The 19,997-nt window shown below is 49.4% G+C and overlaps 2 protein-coding genes across 9 annotated transcripts in view; one reads left to right on the top strand and one right to left on the bottom strand.

Moving 5' to 3' along the window:
• The first annotated feature begins 176 nt into the window (after window positions 1-176).
• TELO2 (telomere maintenance 2) lies at window positions 177-19,354 on the top strand. 2 transcript variants are annotated; one of them, XM_074598780.1, is made up of 20 exons: window positions 177-442; window positions 827-1,089; window positions 1,772-1,840; window positions 2,505-2,652; window positions 3,045-3,147; window positions 3,928-3,996; window positions 4,938-5,079; window positions 6,326-6,462; window positions 7,089-7,177; window positions 8,206-8,313; window positions 8,902-8,987; window positions 9,295-9,386; window positions 10,374-10,490; window positions 10,957-11,028; window positions 11,578-11,748; window positions 12,434-12,525; window positions 13,317-13,416; window positions 13,811-13,875; window positions 14,511-14,626; window positions 17,668-19,354. In XM_074598780.1, exons 1-20 carry the CDS (start codon window positions 177-179, stop codon window positions 17,769-17,771), a joined length of 2,409 nt encoding a protein of 802 aa, XP_074454881.1. In that variant the 3' UTR covers window positions 17,772-19,354. The 2 variants fall into 2 exon arrangements, with proteins under 2 accessions (XP_074454881.1, XP_074454880.1); XM_074598779.1 differs by having other exon boundaries at window positions 8,203-8,313.
• The window catches only part of IFT140 (intraflagellar transport 140), a 94,065-nt gene continuing 93,294 nt past the window's right edge, over window positions 19,227-19,997 (bottom strand). For all 7 annotated transcript variants that reach the window (XM_074598774.1, XM_074598778.1, XM_074598777.1 and 4 more), the window contains one exon: window positions 19,227-19,673. In XM_074598774.1, the coding sequence (XP_074454875.1) occupies window positions 19,461-19,673 (213 nt within the window). In that variant the 3' untranslated portion in view covers window positions 19,227-19,460. The remainder of the gene's footprint in view (window positions 19,674-19,997) is intronic.

Below are 19,997 nucleotides of genomic sequence, written 5' to 3'. Positions count from 1 at the left end.
TAGGGTAAAACCAGCACTGCCCCCTCCCGCCGGAGGGCTCTCCCGGCCCCGGGCGCCTGTCTCTTTAAGGCCCGCGTGGGCGGTGCTTAGCTCCAGCGTCACGCCGGCCGGCGCTGCCCATTGGCTGCCGCTGCGGGCGGGCGGGAGCGGTGTCTCTGCACGGCCCCTTCGGCGCTATGGCGGCGGGTCCCGAGCGCGCGCTGCGTGAGGCGGCGGCAGCGCTGGAGCGGGGCGGGCCGGGGGCGGCGCTGGGCGCGGCGCGGGAGGCTGTGGCGGCGGCAGGGGGCCCCGCCGCCCTCGGGGAGCGGGAGCGGGCGCTGCTCGGCGCCTTCCTGCGCAGCCTGGCCCGGGCGCGGCCCGCGGCCGAGTGGCGGAGCTTCTTCCTGGAGGCGCCGCCCGGTCTCGCCCTCTCCGTCCTGCTGGAGGCTCTCGCCGCCCCCGGGTCAGTCCGGCTGCTCCCCGGCGGGAGGCGGCTGTGGCAGGAGAGCTGAGGGGCCCGTCCTCCCCAGGGCTGGCGGAGCGGGGCGTAACGTGGCGGGGGACGGCGGGAGCGGGAGGGTGGGCGCGGGGAGTCCCGGGTCCCGCCGTGTCACAGCCGCCTCCAGCGCCGCTGCTCAGCCGTGCCGATGGCCTCTCCCGAAGCGTTAGGAGCTGAGGAAGCTGGAGATAGCGAGAGATTATAGAATCGCTTTGGTTTTCGATTAAAATTCCGCGCGGCGGGGCAGCGGCGTTGTGGCGGTGAGAAGGCGGCAGAAGAGCTACAGCGGGCGCGGGTTTTGTACCGGTGCGGAGGCCCGGCCCTCACCGCAGTCCTTCCTCCCCCCAGCTGTGCGCGGGAGGCGGCGGAGGTGTTGGAGCGGTTCCTGCGGGAGGGACGCGTCCCGGCGCTGCTGTGGGAGCTCTGCCAGGCCCCGGCCGGCTCGCCCGAGCTGCAGGAGGCCCTGCTCGGCCAGATCGTGTGTCTGCCCGACCATGTGAGCAACAAGCTCCAGGGGAAAAACCCCCCCGTCTTCTTCCCGCAGAACTACTTTCCTCTCCTGGGTGGTGCAATTATCCAGGTGCTGCAGAAGATCTCGGAGTCTCTAAGAGGTAGGATTGCGGGAGGACCACGCGACAGAGGCAGCTCTTCTGGAGAAGCGTTTTGTGCATGGGCCCCCTTGGCCGGTGTTTCGAGATATGGATAGCGGGGACTGCAGAGCCTGGCGTTCATCCTTCAGGCTGAGTTTCATTGCGCTTCAAAGTGTAAGGTACCGGGAATGAGGAGGAAGGCTGAGGCTTTTTAAAATCCCACTGAAAGCTGCAGTCACAGAATGGCCGGGGTTGGAAGGGACCTCTGGAGATCACCCAGTCCAACCCCCCTGTCGGAGCAGGGTCACCCAGAGCAGGTTGCACAGGAACGCGTCCAGGCCCTACGAGCTGTTAAAATAGCATCATCTGTGGCCAAGCGTAATTGTGGTCACTTGATCTGTGCTGAAGGAATTGTGTGGAAGATTTAAACGATACTGAATAAACCAGTGGCTTTGTTACCATCGCGTTAAAAGTAGGACTGAGCTACTTTAGTCTTCTGGCTCTCACTGTGTATAAATAGTACTGGGTGCTACTTTGTACCCAAAGACAGATGGTGGAGGGAGGAGGAGATGATGCTCAAAGAGAAAAAGTTAATCTGCGTTTTCAGGCTTCAGTACTTGTAGAAGTGCATGCACCTCCTTCCAAAGGTTGTTTGGAGGATGCTGGTGATGCTCTTGGTAAGCTTGTGTCTGTTTTATCCCAGGTGGCTTGGATTGCTCCATCTCTTTTATTTCTCACGTCCTGGGGAAGGTATGCGTTCATGGGAGACAAAGTGAGTGTTTTACAGTACTATTTTGGGGAGGGGGAAGGTCTGTTTTACTGCATTAGTGCAGAAGGATGACTGTGATGACAATCACCAGAGGGTGTGGGAGACTGACCAATTAATATTTTGGGGGCTTTGTGAGTTGGAGTGTACAGGCTGCACTCTGCCTTCTGGCGGTACCCAGCTATGCATCTGATAGCTGTCGACGCTGTTCTGTCGGCTCACGTGAACGTGATCCATTCTTCTCTCAAAAATGGGCTGAGGGCGTTAGCCTTCTCATCCTATTAAATGCTCTTCTAGAGCTTTTCATCCAGTGGTCTGAAAGTGCCTTCTAAATACCAGCATAAATCCCTGCTCGTGTCTAATGACTCTCTCATGTGAGTCACCTTCAGCCTGGCTTTGCTTAGGACTTTGAAGCCACTGAATGCAGAAGTAGTTAACGGGGCTGGGGAAGAAGAGGAAAGATGTTCTAGCTGTTTACCGTGATGAGGAATACTTGCAAGTTCCTTGGGCTGCTTAGGTTAGTTCTTACCACAGGACCAATTTAGAACTGCAAACTGTACGTTGTATTTCTTTGTTTTGTGAGGATCTTGAAATTTGCAGGCTGACCTTGAGCACTGTTGCACCCGTTCTGTCCATGTGGTGTAGTTACCTGTTTTCCCTTCCACTTCAGAGGAAATCCTCAGCGTTTTGGTACCCCACCTAACGGATCTCACCAAGTCAGACTGCATCTGGCAAAGAATATGCTGGCGACTGGTTGAATGCGTACCAGACCGCTGGATGGAAGCGGTGGTCCTTGGTTTTGTCCAGAGAGCACCCGGGTAAGAATTCTGCTTTCCTCCCTGATCCACAGCAAAGGCTGGAATTCTTTCACAAATACTGGGAGAATCGGTTTCTGAAAGATGCTGGCATGTGTGTGTTTGTGTAGGCGGTTTCTTTCTTACAGTGCCATTTCCTGAGAGACTCTAAGGGTAAATGAGTTGATTGTTCCCTCTCAGGTAAAACCTGCACCATTCCTTAAAGGTCTGTGTCGTGACATGCAGTGAAAAAACAAGTGAAAACATTCTTTGCAATTACTGACTCACTCTTAAAGTTTAGAGGTGTTTTAGAGGCTTTGGTGCAAAGAGCTGCTCAGGGAATTTTCTGCGATTAGTGGCAGCGTGGCAGTAATTATGTGGATTCCTAATGTTCTGCTATTGACCTGTCTTGCTAGGGCAGATGTCTTGTCTAGGTTGCTGGGGAACCTGGTTGTGAAAAACAAGAAAGCTCAGTTTGTGGTGACCCAGAAGATGCTGCTCTTGCAGTACGGCCACACGGTAAGGACTCCGTGTTGAACAGCGGTGGAGTAAACGCCTGTTTTTCCCAAGTGCCAATGCTTTTTGTAGCTGGGCTCCAAGTCTTCTTGAACAAGATTTAGCTCTTCGTTCTGAAATAGTCTCTCCACACGTACCCGAGCTGTGCAGCTGTTCGCTGACATCCCCTCAGCTCAACATAACAAAGAGGGAGTGCTAAACAGCTGCTTTGAAATCACAGATTCCTGTGCTCTCTCGGGGTTGATGGCCGTTAGCAGAATTCCTGTACTCTCTGGAACCAAACGGTTATTTGCACGTGATTTCAGTGTTCTGGGGAGCTGGAGACATCTGGTTGATTTAGAATCTGAAAGAAGAGACTGAAGGGACAAGACTTAGGTTGAAGAGATGAGACAAGGACTGGGATTATTTTAATTATTTTTTTTCTTGTGCACCTAAGTATGTCACATTAGGAAGTGTTCTGTGGCTTGTGGTGTTGTTTGTGAGGGGTGTTCTCTAGATTTCGTGTTCCATGTTTGCCTGGGACCGTGCTGGTCTGGTTTTGATGGTAAAAATACGGTACTGAATTTCTGTCCTGTTTTTCCATGTATTTCATCAGCAACTGTGTGTGTGTGTTTGGTTGATTTTTTTTATTTTTTTTTTTTAAATTTGCTTACTTTTCTGTCTCCGAATGTTGCCAACCAGTCCCTTAGCATGAAAAGTTTAACGTGGTAAAAACGCACACTTGCCATTGCTGGATGACAACTTTGTGCCCAGTTAAAGCAAGACTTGCGGTTTTCGTTGCAGACTGCAGTGCTACAGAACCTCCTTGGCTATCTGGCCCTGGATAGCCTTCGGCGTGCCTTATTGATCAAGGTAAGGTTAAGTAACATTGTTGGTGAGGTGTCTGATGGAAGAAATTGTACTGTGTGCGTGTATGCGTGTCTGTGGGGTGCACAGCTTTGGAACTTCTTGTAAGACGCTTTTGTTACTGTTCGTGAGAGTAAGGGAAGCCCTACCATAGCACAAGTAGACTGTGATATACAAATAGAAGACTTTCTGCGCCGCTGGCGCTAGTTTTTCAGATGTAATTGGGAAGTTGTCTTCCAAGTAGCAAAACTAAGGAGGCTTGGATTCTGACAGATGTCCCATGTCCTCTGTCCTTCCCAGCTTCCTCTGTCATCCCCAGTTTGTCCAGCTGGGCAGATGGCAGCAACCAACGACGTTGGTTGAGACCTGTCTGCGTGCTTCAGAATCATTCTTATCTACCTTTTCCTTGGGGGGGATGCAGATATTTTCCATCTCCAAGTCAGCAGTGTGATGGAACTTCCAGGAAATCTGTATCTCTGGAAATCTCTACTGTTTTCACAATTTTTATGGGGTTTTTTTTTTTTTTTTGCACTGGTTAGATGTTCTGTTATTCTAATTATCTGGAAGTACTGGCAGGTATATAGGATTGGACTAAAAACATGTTACACTATATGATATCATATTGCGTTTTGACAATAATATGTATTGCTCTGCTTGTAATTATCCCTTTTAGATACAAACCCCCCCATTATATTTAACAATATATTAAATAAAGGTGGTGTGGAGTTCTCAGTTGGTCAAACACAGTACGTTTTGGGCTCTGAAATACAAGGTGAGCCCCGTTTGCAGGGAGCGTAAAGTTCACTGGGAAACATGAAGAGGAACAAAGTGCCATCAGAATATATAGTGTTATGTATGAAAGCACGTTTTTGAAATGTGCTTCCAAAAGAAGATAACTTTTGTGTAGAGAAGATCTGTTTCAAGCCAACGTGAGTTCTCTGATTCAGGTGCTGAAAGAGCTGCTGGAGACCTGGGGCAGCAGCAGTGCTGTGAAGCACTCTCCGCCTGAGCAGCAGCAGTATATTAGCAAAGCCATCCTCATCTGCCTCTCCCACCTGAAGGAGCCCGAAATCGAGAGCTGCAGACAAGGTGAGGCAGTGGGAGAAGCAGGGGGTGGATTTGTGTAACAGAAGGTCTGACTGTGAGTAGAAAAAGACCTTGTTTTGATCTGTGGATAAACAAAATTGTCCCATCTTCATCTTGGGACTTACATGGTATCATTCCAAGCTTTAAATTGTGAAATTGGAGAAGCGTATCTCTGAACTAAAGTTCTTAGTGCACCCGAGCAGTGATTTAGGAACCCTTAAGTTTTGTCACAGGAAGACAAGGATTGACTCTGGTTAGAAGAGTGGTGTGATTTGCAATTTATAGGCTTACTGTTGGAGCACGAGAAAGGCTTTAAAGGGGTTGGGGAAGGTACACCAAGGATGAAAAGCTCTTTGGTTGGGCTGTGACTGTCCGTGTGCATTCGTCCGTGTCATTCTGCTCCCCTCCAGGTGAAGCGAGTAGGGACAGGGAGTTGCCAGTAAGGGCCTCCTGTTCTGTGTTCACGCAGTGCGTAGCAGACTGGGCTCCTGGGCTAAAATTCCCGTTTCTGTTGTAATAAAAACATTTCAGAAAAACTGTCTAGAGTTACTTCTCTTTGCGTGTGGCTTTTGGAGCGGGGTGGCGCAGGGAAGGTTGACTTACAAGACCTGTTTTGTTCTGGAATTAGTTCTTCTTTAGGTGAATAAGTGACTTGTTATTTGCTGCTTTTACTGTAGTTTTATAATCTGTTTTTTATCCGACAGCTGTTGAAAAGATAAGCTTTTCAGGGTTGAAGGAGGTCAGCCTAACAGCAGTAAACCTGCCTGGTAAAGCTGGCCACCATCATTCTCTGTGGGCTGAGAAATACCGGTGTTACCTGCCTGTTCGGCTTAGGTGGCGAGGGGAATTTCTCCCCCTGTGACTCTTGTACTGGTCAGAATTTGTCGCTTCCTCAAAACGTGGCGTTTCAGTTAAGTGGCTTTGAAGCACTCTAAAAAGCGGAAGATTGTCTTGACTTACCATCATTTTTTGTTTCGGTGAAAACAGAAATATTCAAAATTTCGAATATATTGTAATGTTTTGTTGACTTTGTACCCCGTGACAAAGCATGGCTTTATTATATGTTGGTGCTGAAGGATGTTGCTGCCGTTGCAGAAAGAGAAGTCGCAGCTGCGTGGGCTCTTCCCATATTTCTGCCCATTACGGGGCAGCGAGTGGCTAAAGATGCGCTCTGAGGGAACCGACACGAAGAGGGATGTTTGTTTCTGTCATCGTTTCATGAACTGTTTGTTTGGGTTTTTTTTTCCAGAGCTTCTCACAAGCATGATGGAGGGTGTGAAATGCCACTTGGACAGCAATCTGCCACAGATACGGCGCCTGGGAATGATTGTGGCAGAGAGCATTAGTTCAAAAATAAACACTGACGGGCCTGTCCTGAAGTTTCAGGTGAAGGTTACTGAAATTTATGTCTGGTGTGCAGGGTTTAGAGGAAATAAAAGCTTTAAACTAGATGATCCCAGGGCATTATAGCAAGTTCTAATGCTTACCTGGAGACAAGGAAAGGCAGCAACGCTTTCAAAAAGAGTGTTTACACTCTTGTGTTTACAAAAACCAATTGTATGAAAAATAGCCAGGTGGCTGAGAGTGACCTTAAGAGTGTAATGTGATGACAAAGCTCAGGGTAAACTGACGATAATAAAGGATTACTAGAGGCTTATCATATTAAATGAGGGAATTGGAGTCTGACCTGTGGAAGTTGGGAGGGAACGTCAGACCTAAACCAGTGGTGAACATTCGGTGAACATTCAGTCCCTGACCTGGTGGGAAGGCCTGCTCCAAGTTGAGATTTTCCAAATTGACATGGGGATATGTGCTCTGCTATTTCCAGTAGAGTTTGTAAGAATTATGTGGTTAAATCACATTGATTCTTTAAAAGCCTGCATCACCCCTCACGTCGCGTTGCCTTTATTGAATTCAGTCTTCATTTGCACACGGCAGAAGGGTCAGATGTTGAATGCTGGGCGTATTTGCCAGCAGATAACTGTGCAGTAACTGTTGTTCTGGTTGTCTAGTATGAAGAAGATGATGAAGCAAGAGAACTGAAGTCCCTTCTGGTGCAGACTCCACCATTCTGTGTTGTCCCTGGCCCTCCGGATGATGAGTAAGATATTGCTACCGTTCATCTCCATGCCATCTTTTGCTCTTCTCCATACCTTTTTTTTGAGTCACCCGCTAGACCTGTATGCAGTATTCAAGATGTCTTCCGTATTCTTAAGCATTATAATGCACCTTATGCTTACAGAGCAGTGTGGTTATGTTAAGTTCATAATTCAAATGGTGGTATGTATTAAAATTGCTTGTTCGATAGCTGCATGTGCTGAAACCGTGCTGCAGTTTTCTAGGGGTCTTATGTGCCCCTGCGTAGAACCAGATGGGCCTTTCTGTTCGCATCTGGGAAACCTGGCATTTGGGCCGTATGCCCCCAGCCCATTCATCAGTAACAAAAATCTAGCACATCGGTCAGTCTAAAGACTGGTCCTCTGGTGCTCTCGACTTCCATAGCATCTGCTGAGGCTCTTGGCCTTTGAAGCACTTAGTTTTATCAGCAGATGAACGACACGTTTCATGTTATTATTAAATGAAGCGGTCCAGCACTCCAGTGAAATACGGAAGATTTATTGCACCCATTTTAGGGGCATAATCAGCGTAGACAGTATTTGAGAAGCAGAGAGTTGAAAGGATGTGCCAAAGTCCACAGAAATAGGTACAGAAAAAAATTTCTCCATTATTGTATTCACCCTCCTAGCAATGGTTAAAGATGTTTCTTCCCCGTGTGTTCAGTTTCATTCACAGCTTCGAATGCGGTGCAGACCATTGTGATCCAGTCATCACACTTAGGCTGTCCTTGGCAGTCCTAGGTACAGGTTAGTGCAGGGGGAACACAGCAAATTAGCTAGCTTTATTTTTCTTATCCGTTGCTCTTCTGTTAAGAGATTCTGCTTCTTTTCTCTCCCCTCACCTTCCCAAGACTTTGTTCCATGTGTTGGCCAATCTAGGTGGGAGACTGCAGCAGAAATAATTACCTGCTGCTCTTTTTCAGCAGGAAGGGTTGATGGTGCGAGTGGCTTCTTGCTTGTGAATAAGTACTGTTACTTCATGGGTTTTAATGCTTCTTGTTCCTCAAAGCAGGAATGATAAAACAGATGCTGCGCTGCCAGGGGAGTTGGAAAGCAAGAAGAAATCACATCCAGCAGCCCCTGTGAAGCCAGAGGAGGAGTCGGATGCTGAGCTTGATAGGTAAGGGGCAGGAACCTGGCAGGAAATGGGAAATAAATGGCAGGTTCTTAAGAGGGGAGAAGGGACCTATTAGTAGTTGCATTTTTGGCAAATCTTGTGCATTCTGAGCTTGTCCAGCCGAGTGGTGTGCAGCAGAATAGGACTTTGTGTAGGAAGTGGCACTCAGGTGTGTCAGTAATTTGAGCAGTGCCCATGTCATGTACATCCATTGTATTTATTCCATTTAAATTAGATGCGTGTTTTCTGGCATTATGGATATGTATCTACCCATTTTAATAATGGACCTGTCTTATCCTGTCACTTTACCAATATATAAAGAAATCTCAAGAATCAGCTTCTAGTCTCTGGGTCCCCTGACTCCTTCCTGCGCTTGACCAGGAGATCCAGTTCCAGATCTGGTTACAGAAGTGCTCTTTCACTGAGCTTCAGAGTAATTGATAGAACTTCCCGAGCAGTGCTGCTGCATGAGTAAGAGCGACAGCGTTAGGAGAATGTGCGTACTGGTTCTTTCCCTTTTGTGTGGATAGCTGGGGAAAGGACGAACATCTGTACCCCATGGTCTAGCTCCTGCTTTTATTCCTTTTACAGTGATGATGATCTCATCCCTTACGATATGTCAGATGATAAAGAACTGAAGACTAAGGCTCCTGTGTATATCCGGGACTGTATTGAAGGTACGAGATTTTGGGCTGAGTCTTTATCTGTTTCTTATCGGTTTGGGGAGAGTGGTCTCTGTGTAGGTTTATTTTCTTTTTCTGAGCTAATTTGAAGAAGCCGTAGGATTTCAGTAACCTGGGCTCAAGTGTCGAACTGTAATTTCTGAGTAGTTTCAACGTAGTTCCTGATGTCAGTTGTGCGCTGAGTCAGCGGTACCTGCCTACGCCAAGACAAGCTATTGGCAGAAAAAAGTTGGGGGTACATGCCAACCATAAGCGCAGACGTTCTGATAACAGCTTTTGTTTGTCTTTTGATCCCCTTCAGTCCTGACAGGCTCTGAAGATGTGGACAAATGGGAAGCTACCGTCAAGGCTCTTGAGAGCTTGGTTCGAAAGAATCCAGCAGCAACAAGAGAGGTGAAGTAGTATGAGCTAAGTTACCAGTGGGCGGTGGTACGGGAACTATGCCTTTGCCCTCGTGAGGAGACTAGCCATGCCAACAGAGCAGCAGGCCAGGCCAGGCCAGTGTGTGTGAGGCTGCAGGGCACAGGGGAGCAAAGAAGCAAGCGAAGGTGCTGGCAGCAGTATGGCACTTAGCAGCTCCCGCGCTGAACACGTCATGCATTGCACGTAGCACTTGCCCGTAGCATGAGGAAGCTCCGTGCTTTGCGCTGGGCAGAAAAATCATTAGAAACGTCGTTTACGGAGCGGCCATGAATTCCACAGACCAACTGATCTTGATTTTGGATTTAATTGATTTTGAATTGAAATTTAATTTAATTGTTACTCCCCAATAAAAAGGGGGATAAAATCAAATGGACTTTCCCTATTTGCTTGTACAGCAGAATGTCTTCCAGGGGGAGTGGTTGGATTGCACTGGTCAAGAGGGAAAGCTCAGGTGAGAGGAACTTGGGACAAGGTCGCCGGTGTGAGGTGTGCTCACCACCACTTGTTAGTGAACACTTGCAGGTGGCCGAGATGCAGGCGTCTCCCAGCTGAGAAAGGGAAGGGGTGTTTGTAGTCTGGTGGACACTGGGCAATCTGTTGCTGCTCATCAGACGCTGAGCTGGATGGGCTTGGGCCGTGGTACTGTGCCCTTCATCCCATTAGTTATAGTCACGAGTCCACCCACCTCGTGATGCCACACTTGTCCAAAAAGCAAAAGTGAATGTGGATGGAGGAATCAGCGTAGGGGTTTGTTCAGTGTTTTGAGAAATGTGTCTCCATGGCATTTCGCTTAAATGTGTTTTCTCTCCCTCCCGAGCAACAGACATGTTGCCTGTAGTCCATACCCTCGTTGTCTTTGCTTAAACATTAGAAATGGAAAAGGGATGCTGCTGTGTAAATCCTGTGAGAAAGAAGACACCTGCAGGGATTTGATTCCTTTTTTCCTATTTTGAGCAGGTTAGCGTGGAGCTGGCAAAAATAGTATTGCATCTGGAGGAGAAGACCTGCATTGAAGGCTTTGTGGAGCTCCGTCAGAGAGCTCAAGTAGCTATTTTAACCACAGATCCAATACCTGTGAGTCCCTCTTACTGCTTTCCTTTTGATGGGGCATTCACAGCTTCTCTGGGCAACCTGTTCCAGTGTCTCGCCACCCTCAGGGTAAAGAATTTCTTCCTTATGTCCAGATCTATCCTCTGGCAGTTTAAAACCTTTACCCCTCATCCTATCAATACAAGCCCTGGTAAAAAAGCCTCTCTCCATCTTTCTTATAAGTGCCGTTTAAGTATCGAAAGGACGCAGTAAGGTCTCCTTCAGAGTGCCAAAGCTGCCACAGCAGTTGTTTGGGCACTTCTGCATAGGAGGGAGAGAAGAAAGGCAAAGTCTCATTTGTCATTTACTTACTTTGCGAGAATCTAGAAATGGAAGGGTCTGAGTTTCCCCTGTTCGCCCATTTCTCCTGAAATGGAGTGCTTTTAGAATGAGTGGGAAGGCTGTTTCCAGCCTGGGTTTGTGTTCATTACGCCTTGATCTTTCTGTACAGGTAGCAAAGTATTTGACCTCCCAGTTCTACTCTCTGAACTACAGTCTTCGTCAGCGCGTGGACATTCTTGATGTAAGTGCTCTGCTCTTTTCTTCCCACTTTCCCTTGTGTCTTTGTTGCACTAGTGCTGAGTCCCTGAGATATAAGGGGTTACCTTTTATTCCGCGTAGGAGGAGGCAGAGGCATGGGAATCTCTTACGTTCGTATTTGTGCCTGGCATTCCGCTCTTGTTCGTAACCCTGCCACAGCAATCCTTCCCCACGGAATGCAAAACATACGATGGTCCTTTGCTTAGGAGAAGCCACTGTCTTCTAACGTGCCATCAGTCTGTCTGTTCAGTTTCTGAAAGACGGCGATCTTTCTGGGCTCCTCTACGTTACCTCACTCGCCGTGTCTGAAGGAGGAGCCACTGTTGTGTTTCGGGGCTAAGTGACCACATGTGGTCAGTACCTCGGAGCCACATGGTTGGTTGGGCATCAGTGACCTTGCTGATCTTCGTTCTAAACCTGTTGTGCCTTCCTGCCTTCCTCCCATCAGTTTGGGTGCTGGTATCTGTTGTAACTGTTCCCTAGTGCAGGGTTTACCTCTTTTTAACAGAACCCCTCCCTCTTTTTCATCTAGGTATTGGTTTTGGCTGCTCAGGAGCTGTCCTATCCCAAATCCCATGGGAAGACCAAGCATTCTGATGCCCAGAAACCTTGTATCCAGCTCCTTCCTGGAAGCGACAGCTCTAAGGACTGGAGAACAATTGTTGATGAGAGGATCAAAAACAAGACTCGGAGATTTGCTACGGTGAGGCCAGGGCAGAAACAAACTAACGTCAAATCCAGCAGAAATAGGGACGCTAGGAGTTGCTGTTGTTCTGTCTGGAAAGAGCAAAATACCTGTCCCAGTAGCTGCCCAACCCAAAGGAAAGATTGTATAACTTCAAATCTAAATTTATCTTAGTATCTGGCTGAATCTTTTGGTGCAGGGAGAGGAAAATAAACCTGGAACTCCTTGCCTTGTGTTGAGGGGTAGTTGTTGCTGTTCTGAGCTTGTCTGGCCGCTGCAGGGAGCTGTGACTGCACCGCACGGATCCCAGAGCCTCCTCCACCAGACCAGCTGCCTCCTGGGCTGGACTTTCCCAGCCTGCCTGTTTTTCAGGGAGATAAATTGATGGCAGTTTCCTCATTCCCACAACTCTTCTGTGGTTCATCCTGGAGAACTTGCTTTCCAAAACTCCTCTATCCCTTGCATGTTCATGTTTCTTATCTCTAACCCAATAGTCCTGAGCTATATTGTACCGAAATACTCACATGTATGAGAGGATCTGAAGCGGGAAGTGAGTCATCCAGTCTGGAAACTAGTGCCCATAAGGTGTACGGCAAGCAGTGCCTGACAGTGGCTGCCGGGGACTCGTAGTCTGGAGTGTCCGGTGAAGGGGAAGACTCAGATGCTGCATCTTGTGTCTAGACTTCATTTTTCTCTTGGACAGGGTCAGTCTCAAGTGGAACGCGCTTCCGGCCCAAATGAGTTCAATTCTGTTGCTGGGCACTTCTTTTTTCCGTTGATTCAGCACTTTGACAGGTGAGTGTGAACAGCTTGGGACGTGGGCCTGGCAGCTGCCAGAGTCAGCTTCTTCCGCGTGTTCTGCTTGCCTTGGAGCAGCAGGCTAAAGCCCAGAGGCTGCGGGGGAGTCCAGTGACGCCTCACTGGTGCGTGGCTCATGCGTGAAGCTTAGAGAGGAGGGGATTGTGGTCTCTTGGACTTATCCTGTGAAGTCTTGTTGGGCAGGAATATGTAAGACCCTGCAGAAGCGGAGACACGTTATGAAGAATTACCTGTCAGCAGGTGCCCAGGCGGATGATTTTGGCAGTACACCGGTTGTCTTCACTGACGCTCTGCCTTGGGAGGTTCACAGAAAACCGCAGAACTCAGACTGCAGTCATTAATCAAAGCTAATTCTGTCACCTGGACTGTGACCACGTTTGTTGTCAATCGCTTAAGTCTTTGCTTACCTAAGGAAGGCTGAGTAATAGATTCCATGAGGATCAAGAATCTTGTAATACCAGTCTTAACGCTTTGTTTCTAGTATGGCAGTGGTGCAGCTTTTGCGAACAGTTGTTTCTAAGTAAAGACTGTTGGTAGAAGGAGTGATACCTGCTGTAGAGTAGGGGATATTTATTACTGGTCTGGGAGCAAAGACGAGAACAAACAGCTGTGGCCTGTGTTAAGCTGGGAATGGCTGTATAATGACTTGTTTTAGGGATTCAGGCTTGTTGGGGACAGTTCACCCTGCGTAACCACCCTGACTGTTCCAAAGCCACGCGCTGAGCAGCCTTCTCACTGCTACAGCACTGTCTATCTTGCACTTGCAGGCCTTTGACGACGTTTGATCTCCTGGGGGAAGACCACTTTGTCCTTGGAAGACTGGTCCACGCTTTAGCTATCCTGATGTACTTGGCTGTTAACACCGTGGTAAGAAATGCTGCCTGAGCTCGCGGGGAGCAGCAGAGGCTCCCAGCCTGGGAGCTCAGAGGTGCCTGCAGTGTGCGCCGGGGCCTGCTGCGCTTGGACAGGCGGCATGTTTGAGTCGCGTGGGCTGAGAAGTTGCAAAAAGGGCTGAGGGAAAACGGTCAGAAAGGAGCTGTGGGATTCAGACACCCCTGCAGTATCTTTTGCTGCTTCTGGTAGAACTGTCAACTTCTGTGGGAGGTCGGGCACATCATTTCACTTTACTGCTTAAGTTTCCTCATCTGTAAAATAAAGTTAATCGCAATCATGATGTGCACAACAGTGCGTCTCAAAGGCCCGTTCTGTAGGGTGGTGTGAATGGGAAGGTATTCAGAGTTTTTGTCATCCTGTTTTGCAGGCAGTTACCGCAATGGGAAAGGCGCTGCTGGAGTTTGTTTGGGCTCTGCGTTTCCACACTGACTCGTGAGTTGTAGTTGTACGCTTCCGTTTTGAAAGATCAGCTGTGAACCGCTCTCCAGCCGTGCTTTGTCTTTGTCCAAGACTAGCACCCGACTGAGAGTGTCAATGACAATGCGTTAGCTCTGTGCTCTCCTCCAGCCTTGTGTTCTTACGACCGAGTATTGCAAGAATTCGTAACGAAGGCGTTGCTTTCCTGTCAGGCTGACATACGAACTCAGGTAGTGTCTTCTAGCGTGGCAGTGCAGACGTGACCAATACGCATGACAAAACTCATGAACTGTCCATGCGATAGCTTCATCTCTATTTACTCAGGGAGCTCAGAAAACTTGAGATGCGATTCCAGCATTCAGCCCTGCAAAGAAATAAAGACAAGTAGCCAAAGTGTTGTAAACGTCCAGTTTCTGGCTTGATCTCAGGCTTGTCCAGGACTGTGAATTACGCGGGAGTCCCTGCGCCACAGTGTGGCAGGGGCTCTATGTGGCCTCTCTGCCAGCTGGTGCGTGGTTATGCTCCAGACCAGTCGGAATATGGCAAACGTCATTATAATCACAAACATTTGAATCTGGAGAGCCTGTGATGTGAGGAAATCTAAGGTAGGGTGCAAAGCTGCAGGCTCTAACCAGTCTTTCTCCCAACAGGTATGTGCGCCAGGGTCTTCTGTCCTGTATCTCCTCGGTGCTCCTCAGTGTCCCTGCAGAACGTCTCCTGGAAGACGTGACAGAAGAGCTTTTGGAGGCTCAGTCCTGGCTGGGAGGTGAGACGTGGTGGTGTAATGCCAGTGGTTTTCTGGCTAGTGGTCCCGTCTTTGTGCCGCGGCTCTCTGTGATGGTAGTAGCGAAGTCCTGATGGCGTGCGCCAGAGATTTGCATGATAAGCGTATTTATTGCTTGCCTGTAAGTTTAGGGCAAATACCAGACCAGACTGTGCGTCTCTGTCCAAATGTGCAACCACCCATCTCTTGAAGCTGCAGAACTTATCACCGTATTGCCTATTACATGCAGGCAGCAACTTTAACTAGTGGTAACAGACACGACGTGTACGGCCCATTTACACCATGCGCACAGAAGATGGGTTTTGTTAGTGCTAAAAATAGGAGGAAGAAGAGCACGGCCCCATCTCCTAACTTCCGATTGCTGGTGGGGAGTGCAGCCTGGGACAGACAGCGCACGGCTTTGCACGCTGCACCCAGCGCACCTTACGGCAACGCCGGCTACGTTTGGGTCCTGGTGGGCTGGAACTGCGTGAGTCGGGGGGTCAGGTATGGCTGGAAGGACAAGAGGAAGTAAAGCTGCGCACTTTGTATCTCTGAAGCCCCCGCTGCGTTCTGAGTGGAGCTCGTGTGACTCCCTGGGCTGGTTTCCTTTGCTGTTCTCACTCCTGGTGAGTTGCCTTCCCACGGGGAGCAGGCAGGAAGCGGCACTGACACAGCCGGCCTCTGAGCCTCGCAGGTTGTGGAGCTCCGTGCCCTTGAAAGGGAAGGGAGCTGCCTTGTGGGGCCAAGAACTTCACTTTTCCCATGACATGGTGTGCTCTGAGGAATCTGCTTGTCTCTGCAGTTAACACTGCTATTACCGAGTAGAGCCTTTCCAGGAATGTTACAAATGTATTTTCAGCGTGAAGGTCTGCGTAATCTCTTTTTAATGAGTTATTTTGGGAAGGAGGAGGAGGAGAACAGAGCCAGTAGCATCTTTTCGTGCCTGGAGGCAGTGTAGTAGCCATCTCTTTATGTGTAGTGCTTTTGCATGAAAATCGCATGGTGGATCCCAGTGGGAATAAGCGCAGGGAATGATCACAGTCGTGTGTCTTTAGAGAAGGGGAAACTGTTCTTGGAGCTGTTCAGAAACCTTGAAGAATGTGACTCGGCTCCACATCTGGTCACATACGGTTTAAGTGCAACTGAAAACTTGCGCATCCTTCTAGAGCTGCTTCCCGAAACACGGCAGCTCCTTGGGCTGTGCCTTTGCTCTTTGCTGTAGGGCAGTTGTTAAAACCGCTGTGGCAGGGAGGCCCTGGGCTGCTCCAGCAGCTGCAGTCAGTCACGTGAGACTTACTTTTGTGGCTGAATCATGGGTTTGAGCAGACTTGCTGTTGCTTCGTGACTCTTCCAGCTGGGATTTGCAAGAGGTGTCACGTACAAGGTCTGCTGCTGTAGCTGGGGAAAACGACACGCGGGCAGGCATGCGGGCCGCCCGCTGCCGCGCCTCTCGGCCAGGACGAGTGTCACCACCTTGGGTTTCAGCTCAAAGCATCTGCATTTCTCCTGCTGTGGCTAAAGCACAATGAGGAACTAGAAAATGTTATCTGCGAAGCACTTAGTAGAAATCTACAAATCTGCTCCGGTTTATTACCGTCTCACAGTCCGTGCAGAGTGCTGTCCTTCCCCATGCCAACACGGCTGACCGCTCCTGCCCTTCAGCCTTTGGGCTGTAACTAGAGCTGTTCCCCGTTAGGAAGCGCTCGCAGTGTGGTGTAAGAAACTACTTCAGTCACTGGCGTGGCACCATCTGTTTCGTGGGTGTTTTGGGACATTCCAGCTGGGAGGGAGGCGAGGAGCCACCTCCTACTTGTCCCTCGTTGCCCTTAGTGCCATGATGGACCTGCTGCTGAGTAGCCTCATCTTTCCCGGGGGAGGGAGGGAATACCTAAACATTTCTAGGAAACAGTTCCTTTGATTCCTCAGCAGCTGCCTTGGAGGGAATTCCCCACGCCTTGCAAGCGCTGTAGAGCTATGTCGTAGGGAAGTTTGGCTTTTGTGAGGACCAGAGTGATACTTCGGTGCCCTGTGCCTCCCGTTCGGTGCTGCAGCTCAAGGTCCACGCTCGTGGCAATGAGAACCAGTGCCAGCATCAGTCTCTCAGCTCTTCAGCCTGGACTGAGCCGTCTCGTAGCCTCCCCCTTTTTGCCTTCTCTAGAGGGAGTATGGAAATGCCATCGCGAAGCTCTCCCTGAGGTTATAAATAGCCCTACTCCATGGGAGTGAGTCATGTGTTTGGGCTGACAGCGCTGGGCTCCGAGCACACTGCTTGTGCATACAGGATATCCTCACAGGGACTCTCTGCTCTTCCAGGCTCCCCCTGCTCAGACATCCTGCGCGCATCCTGGTTTTTACTTTGCAGGCCCATTAAGGGCCCCTGAAATAACAGCTGCTGGAAGCAGCTTCATGCCTTCCCTTACATGCCGCAGAAAGCGTGAAAGCATGACTGGTTTACCAGACTAATCTCTCGGAACGGAGAATGTGTTGAAATTTGGGGCCTGCCTCTTTCTTTCCCCCATTTGAAGGGCAGCATGACCACAGATTCCGGGAGGGAGCACCGAGCACTTGTTTAAATTGCAGGAATTGGCAGAATGGAGACTGGAGGCTTTTGAATAAGTGGATTTCTAACTGCAGACTGCATTCACGCTAGTAGATAAGCTGTAGAAAGGTTATGTATAGCTCAGGGGCACAAGCACAAATTCCGGCACAGCGGTTATCCCATGGAACGCAAGGGCGGATGCTTTCAATAGTGTTTGATCCCAACTGCCTGTTTCTGCTACAAGAATGAGCTGAGCGTTTTCACACGTGACCGTCAGGGCTCAGCTAAACTCACTGCTCAGGGTGATCAGGGTTGGGCATCTTTGCCTTCTGCTCTTAACGTAATTCCCGCGAGTGCTGATGTCCAGCCCAGATGTGGCTGCATTTGCTGCTGCGTTTAGTGCTGGTCAGTGAAACAGTAGAGAAGTGTTAGGTGAATGGCAATTTTTCCCTTTTTTTTTTTTTTTTTTTTTTGCAACTAACAGTGGCTGCTTCTTTTACAGATGTGGTGGAGAAAGATCCAGATGGGGACTGCAGGAGGCTGGCCTTGCAGAACCTGCTACTCATGGAGAATCTGAAAAAGAAACTCCAAACTGTCCCTTCCTAGCTGAGGGGTAAAAGACATGAGCTCTGCCTCCCGCTCCTGCCAGCTGGCTGCGTGCAGGCACTGCCGGGGCCTCTTCAGCAGTCACCTGGCTGGGGAAGAGGAAGAAGGGGGGAAGGGTGCAGAGCCGTAAGCCAGCGAACCTGACTTGACATCTGGACTTTGTAGTGGAGGCCAATTTAGTGAGCTATCGCTATCCGGTACGGAGTGTACAGATGCAGGAAGGTAAGGCCAGTGCTGCCATCCTCCCCGCGCCTCCCCAGCCCCCACCCCCAGCTATTTATAACCTTGGCAGGTTGGAGCGCTCTGCTAAAAATACAGGGAAGATCTCACAGCAGACTTCTTGTCAGAAAAACAGGAGGGCCGGAGAGGGCCACGTACCTCCCAGGGCGAAGTCTGACATGCCCTTAACGAAGGCTGCCGTGTCTCCTAGCAGTCAGCGTTTGGCAGAATAGTTATTGGTCTGCCCTTCAAAGGGGTGACACTGTGTAGGGAATGACGCCGCAGCTGAGATGTAAGAACTGCAGGGCTACGCTGAAGTTTGGAAAAATGTGACAAACCTTAAAGGCTCGAGCTAGAGCTGGGCTGTGGTTAGGCAGGAACAAAGCAGGAATGTTTTTTTTTGTATAATCTTAGTACAGAAATAAGTTTCTATTAAAGGATAACTAATGTCCAGATTTTGGCCTTACAATCTGCCCCCCCGGCTTTCTTCCCTGCAAGCCTACAATTTAAGAACTTCATGTTCGCCCCGAGTTTTGAAGCAAGTCACAAAAAGGGGAAAAAGAAAAATGACTGGAAGCAGACGGGCTGGTTGGTGTGACATGTACGAGAGCGGCTTTATCAGCACACCTTCCCAGGGCAGGGTGACAGGCTGACGAGTGAGCAGAACCTTGGTTGCTTACGTTGGGGGCTTCACTTCTCACAGTCCTACTTGTGCCAGGGAAGAAAGTCGCATCCCAAAAAAAAAAAATCTGACTCGTACGGAGCAGCTTGATGTAACTGTGGTGTTTGGAAAAGAAGCTTCCCAGGGAGAAGGAGGCTTCACTGGCGCAAAGCGACGCGGAGTGAGCAGGGAGGCTTGGAGCAGGTGACCTCTGGAGGTCCCTTCCACCCCAGCTGTTGCATGGGTCTGAGCTTTGGTGCAGGTTGCTGTAGATGGTAGCTTGAACCTACGCGGCCCTGCCTGGGGCTGGGGGAAGTCTCCCTTCAGCCTGCAGCAGGGGAATAGACGGACTTTTAGCCAATCTCCTGCCCAAATGGGACAGAGATTGTTTTCAAAAGTTCTGACTTCTAGGGAACGACAAATCACTTCGCACCTTAGCAAATCAAAGTTGTACTTGGAAGATTTTTGTCAACTCAGGAGTTTCCACCTCAGTTACTCAGCTCTTTTCTGTACTTGGAAAAAAGCCTGAAGTAACAATATGCAGCTTTTGTTGTTTTTTGGGTTTGTTTTTTTTTCCCCTCAAATTTATTAAAATACTAAGAACCGCTTCAGTACAGGATAAACATGTGAGTCTTTGTATGTAGTGCTTGAGATAATACTGTTGCTTGTACAAACAGGAAAAATAAATTTCTTGGTAATAACCAAAAAGCCTTGTTGCGGCAGTGTATTGACCGATACATGATCCCTGACGAGGACAGAATAAATGACCTAGTATTAAAGTCAGCTTGGCATTTGGTAAGTGTAAGTCGTCAGGGGTCCTCCACTTCATCAGCCACTTCCTCCTCCTCCTCCTCCTCCTCCTTGTTCTCCACGCTGCCATGGCGAAGCTGCTCTGAAACCAGGCTTCGGCTTAGCGGAACGCCCGCTCCTCGGTGAACTGCCTTGATGGTCTGCTGAGTCACGTAGTAGCTCAGGTTGGCGGGTGGAATTCTTTTCTGCATCTCTTCCAGGTACCGGTAAGCCTAAAGTAATGCACAGAGATCACTGCTGGGGGGGGGCGCACAAGGGGGAAAAGCATCCCCTTAGTGGAGGGCTGAGCTCTGGGGAGCAGCTCGGTGTTGAAGGGCGCTAACACTTAGGCAGGAGTTGTAGCCTTTGCTGAAATGATGCCCTTTCACAGCGACTGGTGTCAGTTCTATCTTTTTCTGTTTAAAAAAAGAAGGGCGTCTCAAAGGCTGGGTTTATGTCCTGATAGCTGAAGCACTGTCGAAACACCCCCTTAAAGAGAAGGTTAATCAGCACAGCTGGAGAAACCTGCACTTTGCATCCTTAGGTGTCGTAATAGC

The sequence above is a fragment of the Larus michahellis genome, chromosome 8, assembly GCF_964199755.1.
Source record: "Larus michahellis chromosome 8, bLarMic1.1, whole genome shotgun sequence".
In the NCBI taxonomy this organism is placed as follows: domain Eukaryota; kingdom Metazoa; phylum Chordata; class Aves; order Charadriiformes; family Laridae; genus Larus; species Larus michahellis.
This window is presented reverse-complemented; position numbering and strand designations above follow the sequence as displayed.